At 40.4% G+C, this 20,344-nt stretch overlaps 1 protein-coding gene across 4 annotated transcripts in view; it reads right to left on the bottom strand.

Moving 5' to 3' along the window:
• The window catches only part of ESR2 (estrogen receptor 2), a 49,449-nt gene that overhangs the window by 9,710 nt on the left and 19,395 nt on the right, over positions 1 to 20,344 (bottom strand). For all 4 annotated transcript variants that reach the window (XM_068148913.1, XM_068148912.1, XM_068148914.1 and 1 more), the window contains exons 3-6: positions 19,107 to 19,282; positions 16,311 to 16,427; positions 5,665 to 5,964; positions 2,113 to 2,251 (exon numbers count right to left, since the gene is read on the bottom strand). In XM_068148913.1, coding sequence (XP_068005014.1) covers positions 2,113 to 2,251; positions 5,665 to 5,964; positions 16,311 to 16,427; positions 19,107 to 19,282 — 732 coding nt within the window. The remainder of the gene's footprint in view (positions 1 to 2,112; positions 2,252 to 5,664; positions 5,965 to 16,310; positions 16,428 to 19,106; positions 19,283 to 20,344) is intronic.

Raw genomic sequence — 20,344 nt, 5'->3', positions numbered from 1 at the left:
TACATGAGCAAATAATTTATTTCTTATCTTCTGTAAATTCAATTTATTTCCCTTACTAACCCATTTTGCTTTCTGTAGCCACTATGATGATTAGTAGTGAGCTCAAGCCACTGAACTGATACAGATCTGAATTTCCCCAGGTTGAAAAGGTTAATAGATCTTTTAAACCTCATGAAGGCAGCAGATGTTTTTCATCCCTGACTTTTTACCAATGTGAAGCCCAGGTCAAATTTGTCTAGGAGCCTATAATAATCTATATTCTTCCCTGCTGGTACATGATGTTACAGAGGAATCTTGCAAACACCCTGCTTTAGAGTAAAAAAAAAAAAAAAAAAAAATTGGTATTATAAGGTAAACTTGGGGACAGTTAATTCATTTCAGCTAGTGCTGATGCTAAACCATGTCCCTTAGCAGAACATTGATGCATCTTCTGAACACCTCCAAGAATGGTAATTCGACCACCTCTTGGGGCTCCTGTTCCATTGTTTTGAGAACCCTTTCAGTAAAGAATATTCTAATTTCCAATCTGAACCTCCCCTAGTACAACTTGATGCCATTTCCTCTCATTCTATCACTTGTTGCTAGGGAGATGAGGCCAACACCCACCTTGTTACAACCTCCTTTTAGGTAGATGTAGAGAGCTGTAAGGTCTTCCCTCAGTCTCCTCTTCTCCAGCTAACAAGCCCAGTTATTTCAGCTGTTCCTTACAAGACTTGTTCTCCAGGCCCTTCACCAACTTTGTTGCCCTTCTCCAGACCTGCTTCAAGACTTCAGTGTCTTTCTTGTAGTGAGGGCCCCAACACTGAATAGAGTACTCAAGATGTGGCCTCACTGACCTCACTGACCTCATCCCATCAATCCCTCTGCAGAGCAGTTCAACACTTGCACCCAATTTGGTGTAATCTGCAAACTTACTGTGGGTGCACTCAATTCCCTTGTCCACTCACTACAAATCTTTGGGCCTGGCCATCCAGCCACTTTTTTTACCCAGTGGAGCATCCACCCTTCCAAGCCATGAGCATTTTCTCCAGGAGGATGCTGTGGGAGACACTGTTTTACTAAAGTCAGGCTTTTACTAAAGTCAGGCTTTTACTAAAGTCCAGGTACACAATATCCACAGCCTTCCCCTCATGCTCTAAGTGGGTCACCTTGTTGTAGAAGGAAATCAGGTTCATCAAGCAGGACCTGCCCTTCATGAATCCATGCTGACTGAGCCTTATCATCTGGTTGCCCTGCACATGCTATGTAGTGGCACTCAAGATGATCTGCTCCATGAGCTTCCCTGGCACAGAGGTCAGACTGGCAGGTCTGTAATTCCCCCGATCTTCATTCCAACCCTTCTTGTAGATAGACTTCACATTTGCCAATTTGCCAATCTCCAGTTAACTGGAGCCTCCCTGGTTAGTCAGGACTGCTGTTTAATGATGGAAAGTGGCTTGGTGAGCACTTCTGCCAGCTCCCTCAGTACCGTCAGGTGTATGCCATCCCGCCACATAGCCACGTGTATGTCTAAGTAGTGCAGCAGGTCACTAACTCACTCATCTTGGATTATGACAGCTTCATTCTGCTCCCCATCCCTGTCTTCTAGCTCAGGGGTCTGGGTATCTGATGCTACTACTAAAGACTATAGCTCTTTACAAAGTCTGCATTGGGGACAGGAAGGAAAACAAGTAGAAAAGCTACTTAAAATTAAAATATGGCCTGACATGATGTCTGGGTTTTTTGAGGGGTGGGGATAGAAAAATCTGTCAGCTGTGAAAAAGTGATTGACAGTGTAGTACATTGTCTTGATGTGTCCATAATTTCATCATCTACAGGCCTGGACCAAATGGAACAAAACTAACAAAAGATGTGAGAAATGCAGAGAAACTCCACATGTGCTACAGGAATTAAGGAACTGGCAGGTTCAGCAGTATTGTTTATGCTTAGCATTCCTTAAGCCCTGGTAAATATGTGGAACCTCAAGACAGCATTGTTGCAATCACAAGTAAAGGAGATTCCTCAATAAACTATTAACAGCACCACCCATACTTAATTCTTCTTCCTCTTACCATTCATTCCACCTCCAAAAATGCCAATAGGAAGTGTTCTCAAGAAGTTTATTCCTCTTACCTGTCTAGCACAAGGTCTGGTGCAAAAATTAGTTTCCCAGGATGGTCAATTGACCTCCACATCAAACCAATCATTAAAACTTCCATCCAGCAGCTCTCCAGAAGTCTTACTTGGTCATAAAGGCTGAGATCAACAAAACCTAAAATGATGAAAATAGCATAAAATAAATCAATTTGTTTATTTCTCTGTTTTGATAAAGGAGGCTGAGACTGTGAGAAACAAAGAATTAGGAGTTGTAAAGAAAGCCAGAAAAGGCAGCCTGACACCAGAAGGATCATGTTGCCATCTCAAATAGGCAGATGAATCTTCCACGAACGATTGGATAAAAGTTCAAGGGGAACTACTCCCATACACCTGGTGAAACTGGGACTGCAGAGGGCCATAAGGAAAAAAAAATCCTACTTTGAGGGTGGCAGAACACTGGAATGGGCTGCCCAGAGGCGTTGTGGAGTCTCTGTCTCTGGAGACCTTCAAAACCTGCCTGGATGTGTTCCTGTGCAACCTGATCTAGGTGAACCTGCTTTAGCAGGGAGGTTGGACTAGATGATCTCTGGAGGTCCCTTCCATCCTCGCTATTCTGTGATTCTGGATTCTGTATCCTGTTTGGCCTCTTCAGAGGTCCCACAGCCTCCTGAAAGGCACCAAAGAATCACTCAGGAGACTCCCATTTGTTGGAGATTACTGTGTTGCACTGCAGAGACTTCTAAAAAAATACTCTTTTCTTTCCCCAGAACACAGGTGGTTGCCACATGCAGGGCTTTTTTTCTCTCATAGGACAGGTGTGTTTCCGGGGTTTTGGGGTAACTATGAAAGACCTCATAGCTTGGTGGCTCTGTGTTATCATCCCCTTTGGAAATGAGATGCACTGACCTCATCCTATCCATTTCCTTCTGCCTCCTTCCTCAGAACTGCAATAAACCAGTAAAAACAAATAAACAAAAACAAACAGAATAAACAATGCAAGGCTACTTGGTGAAGGTAGCAGTGTCCCCATTGCCTCCATACACAGTATCTCAGAGACAAGAACAGAGTGAATGTGATTGTGCAAAAACTTGTCCCACCATTAAGCTCTCTCCAGAACTTAGAACAAGGTATCAGAGAACATTGAAGCACAGCCCAAAGGGAAAGACAGACTTTGCTCTTCCTTTCCCTTCCCATGCAAAACACACTGGGGAAAAAGCATTCACAGAAGCCAAATAAAGAGAAATAAAATTTACACACACTAAACCAAAGACCAGAAGTCTAATCACCCAAAGGCAAGCATGAAAGCAGACGGCTCTGTCACAGAGTAAAGCACAGATAAGGAGACCAGCTTAGTAAACAAAAAAAAGATCAGGTCAGAGTTCTCAAAGCAAGAGTTGCTCTAGATAGGTCTCTTAGCAAAGGGGCATCATTTTCAGAGAAGCTGGCATCTATGTCTGTGCACAATAGAAAATGGTTGCAGCCCAGCCATGGGAGGCAGGTTTCCTGTAATACTTGCCAGTTGTCTGAGGTCTTAGAATACACACAGTACATCTGTGCTGTTAAAGACTCTGCTGTCAGTCACTTATACAAATGATCCATTATTAAACTCCTGGGCTGGGAGAGAGTTGGTGACATAAACTGGGTAATCTACATTTTCTCTTAGCATTGCTAAAAGCGTCACCTTTCAAGACTGAACCTTGCTACTTATTTTGCAAGAAGGGCAAACAGGAGCCTACGAGCAGTACCTTCTTCCCTCCTGGATTTCACTGTCACAGAATTTACTACAGAATCCGCAGCCAACACATTATCTGCCAGACACACACTCCTAACTTCAAAAATGCTTTTAGAAGGATAATCATGGCTGTGTGAATAGTATAAACTGACAGTAGCAGTTTCCCAGGAAACAACAGCCCAAAGACATTGCAGAAGTTTCTTTACATAAACATTTACACAGGCATGTGCTGATTTCTCTATCATAAACAACCAGTAAAGGGGTGAAAAGCTATCTCGGTTGAGCAAGATCGTAGACCAAGTCCCAGTGTTCAATCTACAGATACCTAAAGATCCACATTTATCCTGGGTGTCACTTGCTAAAGTTGCATTATCAGCACTAGCAGCGTGATTTATCCACCACTGAGCACAGCTATTTTTCTCTTATGAGCAAATCTGTTTTTTCTCTAGGACTTCCCTCATCAGAGCCAAAAGCTAATCCTGTGTTTCACAAGTGCTGATAGCTGAAGGAATGGAGCACAAATGACAGATCCAAATGCTGCCCCAAATACAATACTAGAATGCCAAAAAGAGTTCATGGTAAGCATAGTCTTAACTATAGCAGCTCAATTCTTCCAGTGAGTCGATAACTCTCACTACAAAATGAAGAACAAGAGGACACAGTCTCAAGCTGCACCAGGGGAAGTTTAGGCTCAAGGTGAGGATGAAGTTCTTCACAGAGAGAGTCATTAGCCATTGGAATGGGCTGCCCATGGAGGTGGTGGAGTTACTGTCCCTGGAGGTGTTCAAGAGGGGATTTGACATGGCACTTGGTGCCATGGTTTAGTAGTCATGAAGTGTTGGGTGACAGGTTGGACTTGATGATCTTTGAGGTCTTTTCCAACCTTGCTGATTCTATGATTCTATGAACAATACATTTATTTTTAAGATATCTGTAGCCTGTCCTCCAATCTGCTGGAACATGTCCAGAGAAGGACAACAAAGCTGGTGAGGGGTTTGGAGCACAAGCCCTATGAGGAGAGGCTGAGGGAGCTGGGGCTGCTTAGCCTGGAGAAGAGGAGGCTCAGGGGAGACGTTCTTGCTCTCCACAACTACCTGAAGGGAGGTTGTAGCCAGGTGGGGGCTGGTCTCTTCTCCCAGGCAACCATCACCAGAACAAGAGGACACAGTCTCAAGCTGCACGAGGGGAGGTTTAGGCTGGATGTTAGGAAGAAGTTCTTCACAGAAAGAGTGATTGGCCATTGGAATGTGCTGCCCAGGGAGGTGGTGGAGTCACCATCATTGGAGGTGTTTAGGAAGAGACTGGATGAGGCACTTGGTGCTATGGTTTAGTTGATTAGATAGTGTTGGGTGATAGATTGGACTTTACCAGCCTCGTTAATTCTACTCTATTCTGTCAAATTGAAGTGACTACAGGCATTCAATGCTTGGATGCCTTTCAGTATTCATCAGCTGTATTACAAACCTTCTGGATTCAAAGAAAGAAGTTGATCTTTTTTTTTTTTTTTTTGTAGCAACCAAGTTAATAGCCCTTTTATAAGCCTTCTGAATCAGAATAATCAAGTATTTATAGTTGATGAGGTAGAAATTACATGCAACATCAACTAAGCTTTTTGGCAAAATGAACAAGTATTTGGCTGACAGCAGGTAGCAAATACTGGGCTAGGTCATTGTCTACAAAAAAATACAGCCAGGTGAATTACTGGAGCAATAAATTGTCTTTTACCATATAGGACACAAAGCTTGACCTTGATACTGTACACTTGCTGCACTGTGTTATTATTTCAGGATAGAGAATGATACGTTTATTGTAAAAGCATTGACTAAAATAAATAAACCCAAGGTTGAAATTCTTACCAGGAATTTTTTTGGCCCAACCAATCATGTGAACCAGCTCTTTGTCTGCCAGTTTTGTCAGGGACATCATCATGGAGGCCTCCGTGAATGGTTTGCTGGGACGACTCACCAACACGTTCGGAGGCTCTGCTTCGAGCAGCGTTAAAACAAACTGCTCTGGACTGACTGTGCTGAGCAGGATCTCTTTGACACGGGTGGCTGCCTCACTGTATTTCTTGGCTTTGCCAATGCAATGCATCTGATCTTCTGAATTGCGATGGCGACGCAGGATCCGATAGCCACAACGTTCTCTTCTTGAGCCTGACAAGAGAGGCAGATGATTGCACTCAAGTATTTTTCTCTCAGTGTTACATGATGTAAAATCCAAATATTTGGGGAGGAGGGGCATATTGGATGTGCTAAAATTGAACATCGAGTTTCAAAATTTCTGGACCATTTAGCATTGACCTAACTTTGTTTCCACTGACTTTGGTTGAGGCTTTTGTTTATTCTACTAAACAAAAAATTATGTTAAAAAAAATGTTTCCTTTTGAACTTCACTTTAGAAGTCCATGGGAAAATTCCTATTGACATCAAAAAGAGATAATCACATCTTTAAATGCAAATAAAGACAGACGTTTATAAATTCTGGATTAAAATTCTTTTTTAGATTTAAAGTGGGAGAACAAAACACTTCCGAAAGTCTGGGTTGAGTTACAGACTGAATATCTCAGCCAGAAGCACAGTTGGGGCTCACTGCTAACTGAATGTTCAGAGACTTGCTGAGATGCAACCTGTTTTTTTCCCTCATGCCCTATTAAGCCAGCAGGAGTTTTCCTAAAGTGAATTCAGGTGTCTCCAACTAGAAGGTGAAAGCTGCTTGTTTTGAGTTCTGTATGCAGAATGCTATTTCTGTTGCAAAGAGCAGTCCTTTAAATGCCTGGGCTTAGTTTATTATTCATTCTGACAAGACCAAAGGTCCTTCTGTTTTCTGTCAGAGTTATTGGTGGGATCACTGTTACTGGTTCTTGCATAGCTGCCATGCAGAGTGTAAAAACATCTCCAAACACATGGTGGGCATTTGCTAAAACATTCAGCCATAACTTCTGCTCCCCTCACCCCTTCAGCGTGTTCTATAACAAAGACTATTCCTTGGCAGTATACTAATGTCCAAGATTGTACCATATTAAAAATCAGGATATTTAAAAATACTAAGCTCTTGAAGTGATCCTTAGCACTTATAATTTCTAATATGTCAGCTAAATTGTCTTCTAAATCTTTCATAAGTTCATTCTTTTGTGCTGGTCATCAACACTTTTCTGGACATATGATATTCAAAGGTTGAATTTTCATAGATGCGCAAATCCCTGTGCTAACATATCTCTGTTCCAGGCTGACATTCATTATTGCATACACAGAGACCATATATATACCCCAGCATAATAAGCTGTCTCATTTAGTTTGAGTCCCACAACAAATCTGACAAAAGCATCCTTTCTGCTACCGTCTTCAAATTACTACATTTATGAAGTCTTTTTGTTCTGCCTACAGATTACTTGGCCTGGTCACAGAATCTGGTTCTTCTTTATTAAGGTATGGAATTAAAAGCATTACAAAGTGCATGAAGACAAAGCAGCAAGTTATGAAGATAGAAGAATCCCAAGAACCCAGTCAGTGACAGCAAGCACACTGACTAGACTATTTTCAGGGCTATGAAATGAGAATGATTAGCCTATGGTCTGGGCATGAGACCAAGTAGATAAGTCAACAGTTCACCTGAAGGGAGCAAGCATTCCAAGCCACCTATTAGAAAGACCAGAGGATCTGGGCATCAGCTGCCCCTAAGGGCAACAAGTTTGGGCCAGCTGCCAGAGACCTGTTTGCATGTGTGTGCATGCATGCAAGAGTTTGTGCACAAACTACCTAGAAGAACTGAGGATCCAGGGCTCAGATACCACGTAGTACAGACTTTCTAAAGCCAGCTACTGGAGGGATCCATAGCACATGTATGTTTCTGTGACCATTTGTGGAGGAGAAGGGCTATACGCCAACAACTGGTGTGAGGTTGCAAACTCAGAGGCCTTCAGCTGGGGAGATACAGGGATTGACAGGCCAACTATTTGGCAGTGTCTAAACCCAGCTCCTGTTTGCATGAGTGTTGTATTTCCTGTCTGTGCTGATCTGTGTGGACACCAGCATTGTGAGTGTGTGTGCCTACGAACAATACACACTCGGACTTGCTGCTGGACTAGAGACATGGCAATGTGGCAGTTTACCTTGCCAAGCTACTGGATTCAGCAATTCCTACCATTCTTCATCTATATACATCAAAGTCAGATGGAACACAAGTTGTTTAAATTCCAACCACACAATGCAATTCTGGTCCTGGTTTTCAGTCAACAAAGATGTCCAAACATAAGCCACGTTAAAGGAAGAGGCAGTAGGGGCACCAAAAAAATAATTTTAGATGCTTGTCTTGCTAAATAAGATGTTGGGTGAATGAAGACTGTCAGTGATGGAGGTTCCTCAAATGAGAGAGCTTTTCAGGTCATAGTTTTCTGTTGTCTCTAGCAATGGTCAAGCACTGTTTGAGACAATCCATGAGAAAAGCGAGATGAAAATGCCACTGAGGTAGAACCTGATGGCACTGAAAAGACTAGATAAGGACTAAGAGAGTCTGCCAGAACTTTGATGATGTGGAACTTTGAACTACACATCGCTATCATCCTCTTTTGCTGCCTGTTCAGTAAATCACCTCAGGTATAAAACAGAATAGGATGACTATAAAAAAAAGTTCTCAATATTGGAGAATATCCTCTACCTTGAAACCCAAGGGGCTGGAGAATACAGGTAAGAAAAATTATTCAAGGAACAGTCCTCAGGTGTGAAGGAATCCAGTCAGAGCAAGGCATTGGGAGCTGGAAGAATTATCAGATGGAAGTCCAGTTTAAAGTTTGCATCATTTGGGACAAGGATGGGTTTGCATCCTTAAAAGGACTATGGGTTGGTTGAAATGGGTTGAATACTGACAGGACATTTGCACTAATAATGGATTCAGGGAAAACAATCCATGATTTGCAGAACCAAATGCTTGGCTAAATGACAGCTAACTAGAAGTTGCCAGAGCAGCTGAACAGCAGTTAAAGACAATATGCCAGTGGAGACAACCAGAGCTTGAGACATTATCTTATGGTAGATTCATTAAATCAGATGTGATGAGGATACCCCAAGAAAGGGTTACCTGCAGAGTTACACAAATCACAGAGCAATTTCTTCAACTGTCTGTAGAAATTGTTTTCTTTCTGAGAGAGTCAGAGGACAATGACACAAAAACTAAATTTCTACAGAGATGCTTGGATGATGCAGTGAACTCTGTGCTATCCCTCATTTTGCACTAATGCACAAAGGTCAAAAAGGAAAAGTTTAAAGTGCTTTGTCAGCTTCAGAATAACATTAGAATGGCACAGTGAGCTGTAGAATGTTCTGAAGCCATGTCATGCACAGAAAGTATGTAAATATTTTCCATCAGAGAAGACAGAGGAAAGGCTGACAGTGAGCTAAGCAATTGGAACAAAAGTACAACTGGAGATAGATGAGGAAATGTCTAGATATTTGAGATCCATGGCTCTAATTTCCATGTGAATGTGCAATGTGAGCCAGCAGGGGAGACTTGAACTCGAACAAGAAATGACACTGCTCATTGTTTCCACACTTAGAAACCTGAAGTATGTTGCACATGGCTGTCATGAACAACAGAACAAGAAAAATAGCACAGGGAGACTAAAAGTCATAATGAGATGCAGGGCAAGGCAGAAATTTTCTTTGGCTGTCAAAAAATACCAGCTGCTCTATGACATGCAGAGTTTTTGTTGTCCAGTACCCAGTGGAGCTGTGAAGTCCCTAAAAAGAAGACATATGAGCAGTAGTCTTAGTTAAACATGGGGGAAAGTTGTTCAGTTAGAGACCATATTTAAAACTATTAAGTCAGAAAAACTACTGGATAAAGAGGGAGCTGAGGAGAGGAAATGCCTGACAGCAGAATAAGGGAGAAATTCCAGCAGTTTGGACACACCTACCCAAGGCAACATGTGGTCAAGCAAGCACTTGCACACAGATCATTGACCCTAGGTCAGTGTGGGTCAGTGAAGTGCACTCTTGTGGCACTTTGAATCCTCTGATCAACTGTTCTCAACTCTGTTATATTGTCACCAGCCTTCTCTGTTGCATGGAAAATACCAGGCCTTTGTTATCAAGACATGAATTATCCTTTCCAATTCAGTGTTGTAAAGACTTCTAAATGACATTTTATTGACGATCCAAACTATAGGGACACAGGTAAGTGACCAAGTACTTTACTGAAGATCAATGAAATAATATAATTTTTAAAGTTTAAAAAATGGTAGTCCAGCATTCTGTTCTAGGTGACACTATCTTGTACAATTTTCAGCTGTGCAGCTGCTCTCCATGCTCCATCTTAAAATAATGCAGTCAGGTTGTGTTACGTATTGACAGTATTAAAGGTTTCGGTACTTGTGGAAGGTTCTCACTGGGAAGTAGCAAGCCCCTTTAAGTAAAGTTACTTTAGGCTACTGAACTAAATGAAATTTCATATGTAACTGGTACATGGGGGAAAATAATTTAAAACACAAAAAGAGTTTCTGTAGTCATACCTCCACTGCAGAAAGGCAAAACAGGAGTATTGTGACATTTCTGCACAAAAAAATAAAATAAAATAAAATAAAAAATATATATACACAAACCCCACATTTTGGTAAGAAAAAACAGTTGGTAGTAAAAAAATGGGGGTGTGGTGTGTACCACTCAACCTAGCCAGACTCTGAATGGTTTTTTAATTGATTTTTTAGTTTATTTTGTGGTTCACCATATATTGCCAAAGCAGGTGAAAGCTGTTACTGAGCTATCTGCATAAAACAGAGCTCAGGAGTAATTAAAAGATGTCATTTATTTCCACACTAAAATGTATTCAGCTTGAATCCAAAAAAAAAGGCAGTGCATTTAAGCTGGCTAGCCAACTGATACACCAGAAAGTAGCAACCTTTTCAAGTTAAACAACGTATTTCAACAACATAAAGAACTTCTGTGCTTTCTGTTCAAATCCAGATTTAGGCAGAACTGAGGAATTTTACCTGTCCATCTCTTGGCACCCAACAGGCATGTGTAAGTGCTTATGAAGTGATACAAATAATTATAGACTGTCTTACTGTTTGATTTAACTAGACACAGAGATATGAATCAATCTGTGTAAAGACACAGCAACAAAATACTTCAAGCTTCCCAGATCAGGGACTATTTCTGACTGCTGCAAACTCCCCAGCTATACCTAATAGCTAATAACTAATTCATATAAAGGTAATTCAAGCAATGGGGAAAGTGCACAAGATGATCAAATCTCTCCTTCTTCCTACAGCACTGTAATTATCTGGAGCTATTCTTTGCACAAGAAAATAGCTGTATTCAACTGAGAATGCTGGACCAAAGTCAGGATCTCAAGCCACAGCACCACAGACCACACAGTGCTGTAAATGGTCACAAGAATACAAGAAATAATATGCATGGGGGAATAAAAAGTCATTAAAATCAGCCTGCTGTTCACTTGTCCATTAACAAGCTACAACAGGTATTACTGGCAGTTTAACACACCATTTTCCAAGCAACTCCTGCTTTACAAATGCTTTGAAAATTGCAGATGCCTCTGCTGTCTGATGTGGTGGGCAGCTGCATGGCGTGTTCCTCTTAATATTGGTTTTGATCCTTGGTAACTGCTTATGTAACTAACCAGTTGGGCAGCATCTGTAGATTCAACTGCTGAACACATTGTAATCAGTTTTCTAAGTGTCTGAGCTTAAAACTTGCTCAAGTATACATCAGTAAATCATTATCAATCCAGGTACCTTGGAAAGCAAATGTAGGTGTTCTGGTGAGTACGGCTGTATGAACAGAGCAGACCGACTTTCAAAGAAGCTACCGTCTGCCATGTGTGCATGAGAAGACAGGATGAAATGACAGTAATTTCTATAATAGCTAAAATGCAATTAATACTTCTGATGTCCAGAGGAGGCCATGTAACATTTCCCACACACACACACACACACTTACTTTCTGTGTGAAAAGTAAATTACAGTATTTCAAAGTGATATGCAGAGGCTGCATGCAGGAGAAAAAGAGAGCCATACACAAGAGGAAAAAGAGAAGTCTGGTTCTCTTTCTGCAAATCTGTGGACTGAATCCAGTGTCCTAGGGCAGTATCTCTCCATCACTTTTTATGGTCCTCAGACACCTCATTTGGGGCAGGGAGGGGCCACACAGAAGTTTTATCTTTGGAACACTTTCAACAAGTTGAGAACTGGCACATGGGAAAAAAGTCTAGTGCAACAAGGAAACTGAAATCTCTTTACAGAAGAAGGTGTATCTGAGCCTCAGGATGCGAAAAAGGAAAGCACAAGCATAGCTGCTCCCAGAGTGACTACAGCTAAGTGATGAAGCAACTCCCTTCTTTACTGCCTTTGGCAAACAGTCCAGTCCATTTCAGCTCCCCAGGTAAACAGCAGAAAACTCCAAGAGAAGATCAATTTTATCCTGATATGTTTTGAGTTTGCAGAGCAGAGTTTACTGCAGTATTCCTATTTTCCGTGTTCCTGGTGACAGTGGTTTGCAATTATTTTCCTGCCATTGCCAATAGTCCTAGTGTCAAAATTTAGCAGCAGATTTCTTAATTGGAACAATAAGCAAAACAGACTTTCTCCAGAGAAATTTGCAGGTTCACTCTCTAAGACCCTCATTATTGCCACAATGGTATATTTTGTAAGAAACCCCATTGTCACCTTAATACAAAGCACCCCCAAGACAGCCTCCACTGAAATAGCCATGACACGGGGAGTTGGCTTCTCAACATTTGTGAGTGTGATGACATTCAAAAATTTCAGACCCAGAAACTCCAAAGCAACACTTTCCTACTGCCTCCTACTGCTTTAGGGTTGGCACATATTGCCAGTCACATTTACACAGAGAAACGTGTGCAGGTCGACACACACGCAGTTCGACACACACACACATGCATATATGCAGTTCTATATGCTCACACACGTGTGTATATATGCAGTGCTACGCATGCACACACACATGTACATATGCAGTGCTGGGCACACACACGTGTGTATCTATGCACACGTGTGTGTGTGTGTATTTTTCATTTTTTTAACTGAAGGTGTCTTACTGCTAGTATGTAAAATGAGGATTTAAAGATTTGATGCAAATAGCACAGAGTATTTATGAAAAGCTTTCATAAACTACAGAGTGGTAATTGAGGTTCTTTTATCACTTCTGCTGGACAGCAAGCCTCCAATGAACAAAATTGCACTTACAAACCATTCTGTCTTATCCGAGGTTTTAGCAGATGTGAACCAGTGCATTCACTAAGTGACCTGGGAAAGGAGCAGAGATGGCAAAAAGCCTTCATTAAAAAGAAAATGTTCTCTTTTATGGTGTTCTACAATAAAAAGCTGGTATTAACAACATGGCTCTAACAAGAAAAAAATATTGAAAGATAATCGCTCTGGTCTGCAGGAAATGGCATTTACATTCATGTAAGAAGCACAGTCTTAAAATCTGTCAGGCTTAAATGTCTGCCACCACGTCTCCATGCATCAGCATTATGTACAGGTACCACTTAACTCAGCAGACGACTCAGACGAATCTGAGCAATTTTAATATTCCTTTTTCTGAAATTAAATTGTTAAGACTCCCAAATTAAATTCTCAAGTTTCAGTGCTACTATTAAAAATAACTTTAAAAAAAAAAAAAAAGAAAAAAAGGGGGAAAAAAAAAGCAAGCACAGTTTTCTTGTTACTTTTCTGTTATAGTTTCAAAGTGTCATTTTTGGTCTGGCACAATTATTAATGTCCTATAAAACATTCATAATTGTAGGAAAATATCTTTAATGGATGTGTGTCAAGATTAAAATGAACACAGGCTAAGATATAAGTACCTATTATTATTTTTTACTTGTAATACTACAGTGTCTATGGGGTCTAATGACAAGCCAGGACTTCCTGAGTAATTAAACAAAAAGAATTAATTTAAGGAAGCATTGTGGAGTACTGCCTTGCAATATTACACTGGGGTCAATCTTTACAAAAACTTTCCAGCTCCTGAACTCTGGTTTGATAGAAATCTCTCTTGGAACAAACTTTGAGTAAAATTCTCAGTCACCAAGAGGAACAAAAGACCATTCAGAAAATAAGGTTTCAAAAGAGTCTCATTTGCAAGTATAAGGCTTTTCTTTCTGGAAGCCAGACAGTAGAGGCAGCTAAGGCTATATTAATGGAAAACACCAATAAAGCTGAGATGCATCATCTTCATGCAAGAAGCAGCAGCATTGTATAGAAAGAACTAGCTGACTCAAGCGACAGAAGCTAAATGTACTTCAGGAGTACAAAACTAATACAAGGAACAAATTAAACTGTAACTCTGACGTGGGAGTTATCAGCTAAAAATTAACAGGGAGGCTACAATCATAACAGCTCATAGAATTATTATCAACTGTCAGCATGATGCAACCACAAAAAAAGACAAACAGGATCCTGGGTTGTATGCAGATAAAAGCTCTCAGAGAAACCAATATATGTTATGCTATGATGGCAAGTAGTACCTTGATGACTTCCAGATCTTGTCTACTTTCCTATTCTCTAAGAGGAGGAGATTTCTTGGTTTAATTAGCCTAATAAAACAAAAGTTGTCAGGCTCTATGATGTAGTCTCTACATACAACCAGACCATTAGCAATAAGAAGAGAAGCCTCTAAGCTGTAAGAACAAGTGAGCATTAACAGTCCAGCAATAAACACAGGCTGAAATTTGTAAGTGTCCCTAATGACAGGCATCATGTTTGACAGCCTTCAGATCAAAGCAATGGGAGGATGAAAACACAGCCTTGACTTGAAATAGAAATAGAAATAGGTATCTACATTAAATGGGATTAAATGAGGTGCATGTCTGCAAATCACAGAGGAACAAGCACAGTGACCTCCTCCTTTCCTCTTCACTGTTCCTATGTGATATTTTCCCAGCCTATTTCTATCATATACATACACGGATCTGTAAGAAACAGCAATAAAACTTGACTGTGAAAGTACATTAGATGTTGAAATAAGTTATTTTCTTCTTAAAACTAACCTTCATCATCTATAAATGTACAACTACAATGAAGTCACATCATTCTAAGTACCAGGCAGGAATAAGAGAAAAGGCTGGATAATTCTGAGTGCTGCAGTGACAAACAGTGGTTGTTCACCACTTTTTTTGGTTTTTTTTTTTTGGGGGGGTGGGGATAGAAGAGCTATAAGAGCTATAGGACATCATCTGAAAAGAGCCTGTTTAGAAAAAAGAACAGCACACCCACTGCCTTCTCGTTTTCTCATTGCTGCCTCACCAAAGCCCCATAACAAAGCCTGGCAACCAGAGAGCTGGTTCTTCAAATCACTGGTGGTCAAGCTGCTATGGGATGTTGTAGATGCTGAGACTTTACAGAACTGAAAAGACAGGACCAGTAGGAAAGTTGCTATTCTAGTAATATATTAAGACACATTAAATACAAGAAAACTCTTCCAGACCAGCAGTCCCCAACTGCTAATTTTTGGAAGCTGAGAGTTGTCAGAAATTGCTTTCATATAGGTGCAAGTCTCATTCTTGCATTCCTTCCAAGGCATTTACTCTTCCCATTGTTGGAGGCATGATACAGGTCAATGAACTGCTGTTATCATGCACCACTGCTGTGCTTGCATTACATTCAACCAGCAGAGCAGAGTACAGGCTCATTTACTCCATATTACACAGGATTTCAGTTTGGTTTAGTCTCAGGCAGCAGCACCAGCAGGTCTTGGGTTCTCATTCTGCAGAACATAGCATGCAGGTAAATTGACTTCACAGAGCTCTGCAGAGGTACTATGGTTTTCATATGTTTAAACTACACTTTACTCCTTCCCACCTACGCCCTGCTACTCCATTCTGTGCTGGCAAGACCTCACCTGGAGTACTATGTTCAGCACTGGGACTCCAAACACAAAAGGGACATAGACCTGATGTAGCAGGTCCAGAGGAGGTCCACGAGGATGATCAGAGGGCTGAAGCACCTCTCCTAGAAAGACAGGCTGAGAGCTGGGGCAGTGGTTTTAAACTAGAGCAGGGTAGATTTAGGTAGTACATATGGAAGAAGTTCTTTACAATGAGAGTGGTAAAAAATTGGAACAGGTTGCAGAGCATTGTGGTTGAGGAAACATTCAAGGTCAAATTCGATGGGGCCCTGAGCAACTTGCTCTAGCTGCAGATGTCCCTGCTCACTGCATGGGGGTTGGACCAGATGACCTTCGAGGGTCCCTTCCAGCCCGTTGTGTTCTGTGATTCCTCTGTTTTAAAAATTGGTACATTCCTTTCTGGAAAAGCAGCTTAACCCTTGCTCTGTTTGATGTGCCTTTTGGGGAATCCAAGTGGAAAGAAAAGCAAAAAACCCAACAAACAACAAAAACCCAAACCCAACCAAAACTAAAAACCAAGCTATACAGTTTGACTGAAGGGGTAGCGGGGGGGGGGGGGGGGGATGGGTGGGACGAAGCCAGCAAAGCTGAAGAAAACAACACAGCCATGCAAAACTCACCACATTTCATCATGCCCACTTCATAACATTTCCGTAGCCGGCACGCCTGGCAGCTTTTGCGCCTGTTCTTATCTATCGTGCATTGATTGGTGGCTGGGCAGATGTAATCATTATGTCCTGCAGCAGGGTAAGAAGAGAAAATGTATCATCTCCAACAACCTTTCCTGCTCATTTTCCAAATCAAGGCTTTCATCATTTTAAGCATCTCTTAGTTTTTTCATAACTAAGTTCCATTAATTAAACTGATGCAAAAATGTGTATTCAACGCATACTGAAAATATCGATCTGTGGCCTCAAAAAGTAACTGCACAGCACAGACCAAGTCCTAGTGATGACTGTTAGATAACTAAGCACCTTCTAATGTCAAGGCATTTTTGGAAATGGGGCAAATGCTCTTGTGAAAGTTTGCTCCCAATCTCCAACTTCTTACTGTATTTTGGGACCCTACAGATGGCAAATAGTAGCTTGGGGTTTTTTTCCCCTCAGCAGAGTTGAGAACAGCAGTGCACACAGCTTCAGTCCTGCAAAGACATAAGTAAACTAAAGCTCTATTTACTGAGCTCTCTGACATGGTGAGTTCCAGGAATGAAGAAGCCTTAGGAGGATTGTCCCTGGAGAAAAGTTAATAAAAAAAAGGGGGGAGGGGGTAGGGGGGGGGAAGGAAGACTAGTGTGCATAATATATAGTACAAAGAAGGTGTAACTTTTAAATATTCTGGACAAATGTTTCTCTTTTTTCTGATCAGTTTCCACTGCAGACTCTTCTGTTCTCTCCTTCTATCCCACCTCACCTCCTCATCCCCTCCAAAATCACTTTACATTATTGTGTTTCATTAATCATTAATCTGGTCCAAAGGTTTATTACTGTAAACTGGACTTCAGTATGCATTGTTGTAATTACAATTGAATCCTCTCCTGTTAAATACGAGAAGTCTCTTTAGCAGCAGTTACCAAAAGGTGCAAAAAATATTCACTCATTTACAGTTCTTAGTATCTTCTCTATCAGTTTTGGGGTGTTTTTAAAAGTTATTTTAAAAAACTTTAAGAATATATCAGGCAAAGACACAGCTACTGGTGTTTTTTTCACTTGATGGAAGTCCAAGAGTTCATGTCCCCAGGAGTAATTATTTAACCAAGCAATTGTGACTATTTCCTTGCAAAATTAAAAGAATTTTAACCTTGAATTTTTGAACCGACGATTTAAAAAAGAAGAGATCGTGTTGCAATTTGTCCCATTTCCTACTGGGAGATAGGACTGAAAAACAAATTACTGTTTATCACTCTTCACACAACATGGAGGGAAGGGAGGAGGAAGCTCTCTGTTGCATTATAACCCAAGCACACAAAAACATAAAGTTTAAAACTCCTGTGGCCTTGGGATAATTTAGCTTGCAGGCAGATGTTCAGAGATGTGGGATGAATACACTACACTACAAATTTGGACAAGCAGAGGAGACCACACACAGTGGCTCAGTCATACCGTTGAATTCTATTTAGACATTAGCCCAACAGCTTGGTCTATGGTAGGTCCAGAAATTTTTATTTTTATAAGCAATATCCTTTATAACAACAGTTGCAACTGAGTGCTTCATAGTATTTTATGCCAAGAGCTTACTTTCATTTATTTGAACTACACATAAAAAACCCCTACCTGACAGAGTATGTTAAGGCCACAATGGGTAAATTTTTCACAGCCAAAGCACATGTGAGCAGTGCAAAGCAGGTAAATAATTTTCCTGACAGAAAATACTTTCAAGATCAAAATCAGCCTCCATTTGTGACAAACCAAGACAGAGTTCTTTTCTATTATTTTAGCAATCAGAAGTACTTGCACTAGTTTATAGACATTATTTTTCACCCATGCAGAACTTGCACAATAAACTGAAAAGGCAAAAAAGTTCTGAATTGAATTTGATTCTTGTGGTGACACCAGCTGCCATATTGAGCCAAAAGAAAGCATCTCAAGATTGCTAAAGGCTTTGTGTGCAAAAGAAGGGAAAATTTCAGACTGGAAAATGACAAGGTTTTCCATGATTATATCCACATGCAATGTCCACTGTCAATTCAATTACATTTTCACCAAGAGGACCTAGATGAGGCCAAAGATGGCAAGGTTAAAGAACTGAAGTGAGCCAAAGCTGCAATATGGTGCATAAGTCACTGCCTGTAGACTATGATTGCAAACATGAAGATCTATATTTACTTCATGCTGCAGCCACTCAATAAATTTGAACTAAATGTCAAATATTTAAGAATTTAAACTTTGAAGTGCAAATCTTAGATCTGACAATGTAGGATCTGGGAGGGGGAGAGCTGAGCCATAACAATTATGAGTTTTGTACCCAATAGTTGTTAAAATATATTTTTGTGTCCTATATGCCATGTAGATATTATGTGCTATGACAGAAAGCTCCAGAAGAGTAGTTCCTAGCAAGCAAAGTCTCCTGACAATCACCTACTCTAACTGTGTCTATTACAACAAGTTCACAATTACTATATCTGCTTTGGGACACAAACTGTAATCAGATTCATAGGTCTGCAGGGCCATCCCACTAATGCCTTTGCTGCAGGGCCTTCTCCTGCTATGTATCCCACCTCTTCTCTAAAGAAATCAATTACTTTGTAATGTTTCCAGATAATGATAATATTAGAGCCAAAAGATAGTAAAATCATGTGTTTATTTTTAGCATGCAGGTCCATACATCAGGATTTTAGATCAACTCATTACTGGATCTACTAAATTACTACAACAACTGAATATTAATTGAGCAAAGTTATCAAAAGCTGATTCTCCTACCTTGAATACTTCTTTTAAAGAATGCCTTGCAACCTTCACATGACCAGACCCCATAGTGGTATCCTGAAGCATAGTCACTGCAGACTGCACAGAAGTGGGCATCCCTTTTTGAGCCAGGATTATTTGCAATTGGGCTTGTACAGTCATTGCTATTAGTTTTTCTTTTTAATGTTTCTCTGATAGAAAAGAAAAACATGTGTTATAAAAGAGGAAAAAAAAAATCTACTTTGTGTCATTGTCTTTCATTGTCTTCTATTCTCTCCTTATTAAGTCTTCTTATTACTGAGCATAGGCTAGAGATGCTGTTCAACCTTTTTCTGATAAGGCTATTTAAAGCATATAGTCTAGTCCCAGAGGTTTCAATAATGACAGACCATAAAGGCTTTTTTAAAAGCTCCAAAGCAGAAACTGTACTGCAAATGTGAAAATCATATGAAATTGTAAACTGAGACATCTCAGACTGATATGGTAACAACTACCACAACAGAGCTGCAGTTACAGTTACTTTGAACAGCTAACAAGGCAAATACACATAGAGTCTCAAGTAGTTCATCCTTTAAATAAGGCCTTATCCATTCAGTGAGACACTGGAGACAAATATCTTTGAGACGTGAATCATCTCACAGTGTTAAGACAAAGTTTTCTGTTCAAGGTGGTGACCCATGCTGGTCACTTTAATGCTAAATAAAAGAAAGTCTGAATACAAGAAGAATGGAGAAACAGAATCAATAAAATACTTTCATACATAACAAAAAAAATCTCCATATAATTTAGTATTTTATATGCATTCCTAAAGTGCTGCAAATAGTTCCAACTTAGTGGAACTATCCTTAGTAACTGGATTAAAATTAGAACAGGATAAAAACATGATATAACAGCCAATTCCTGACACCAAGATCCTGTAAACAGCAAGAGGGAAGGAACTCAGATTATCAGTAAAGTGGGGCTTTGGTACAGAAAGCACATCCATTGTGTACTTTTAATCTGGACCTCATTTTCATGGTGGTTTTAGTATGTGTTGCCTTCATGGTCAATACAATTTCTAGATAGTGTCATGTGCAAACTCTCAGCAGCAGCCTGACAAAAGGAAAGCTGTATGGTTAACTTATAACTTGAGAACAGAGGCAGAAGTTAGGAACTGTTTAATTTTCTTTATCCCACCTTCCATCAGTAAGGAGGAGAGGACATATCAGTTGGAACGAGACAGCAGAAAGCATGGTTTACGACTTCTTTCTAAA

The sequence above is a fragment of the Melanerpes formicivorus genome, unplaced genomic scaffold (genome assembly GCF_026170545.1).
Source record: "Melanerpes formicivorus ecotype bairdi unplaced genomic scaffold, bMelFor1.0.p_v2 SCAF_17, whole genome shotgun sequence".
Lineage (NCBI taxonomy): Eukaryota > Metazoa > Chordata > Aves > Piciformes > Picidae > Melanerpes > Melanerpes formicivorus.
Note: the sequence above shows the minus strand (reverse complement) of the source record. Positions and strands in the feature narration are given on the sequence as shown.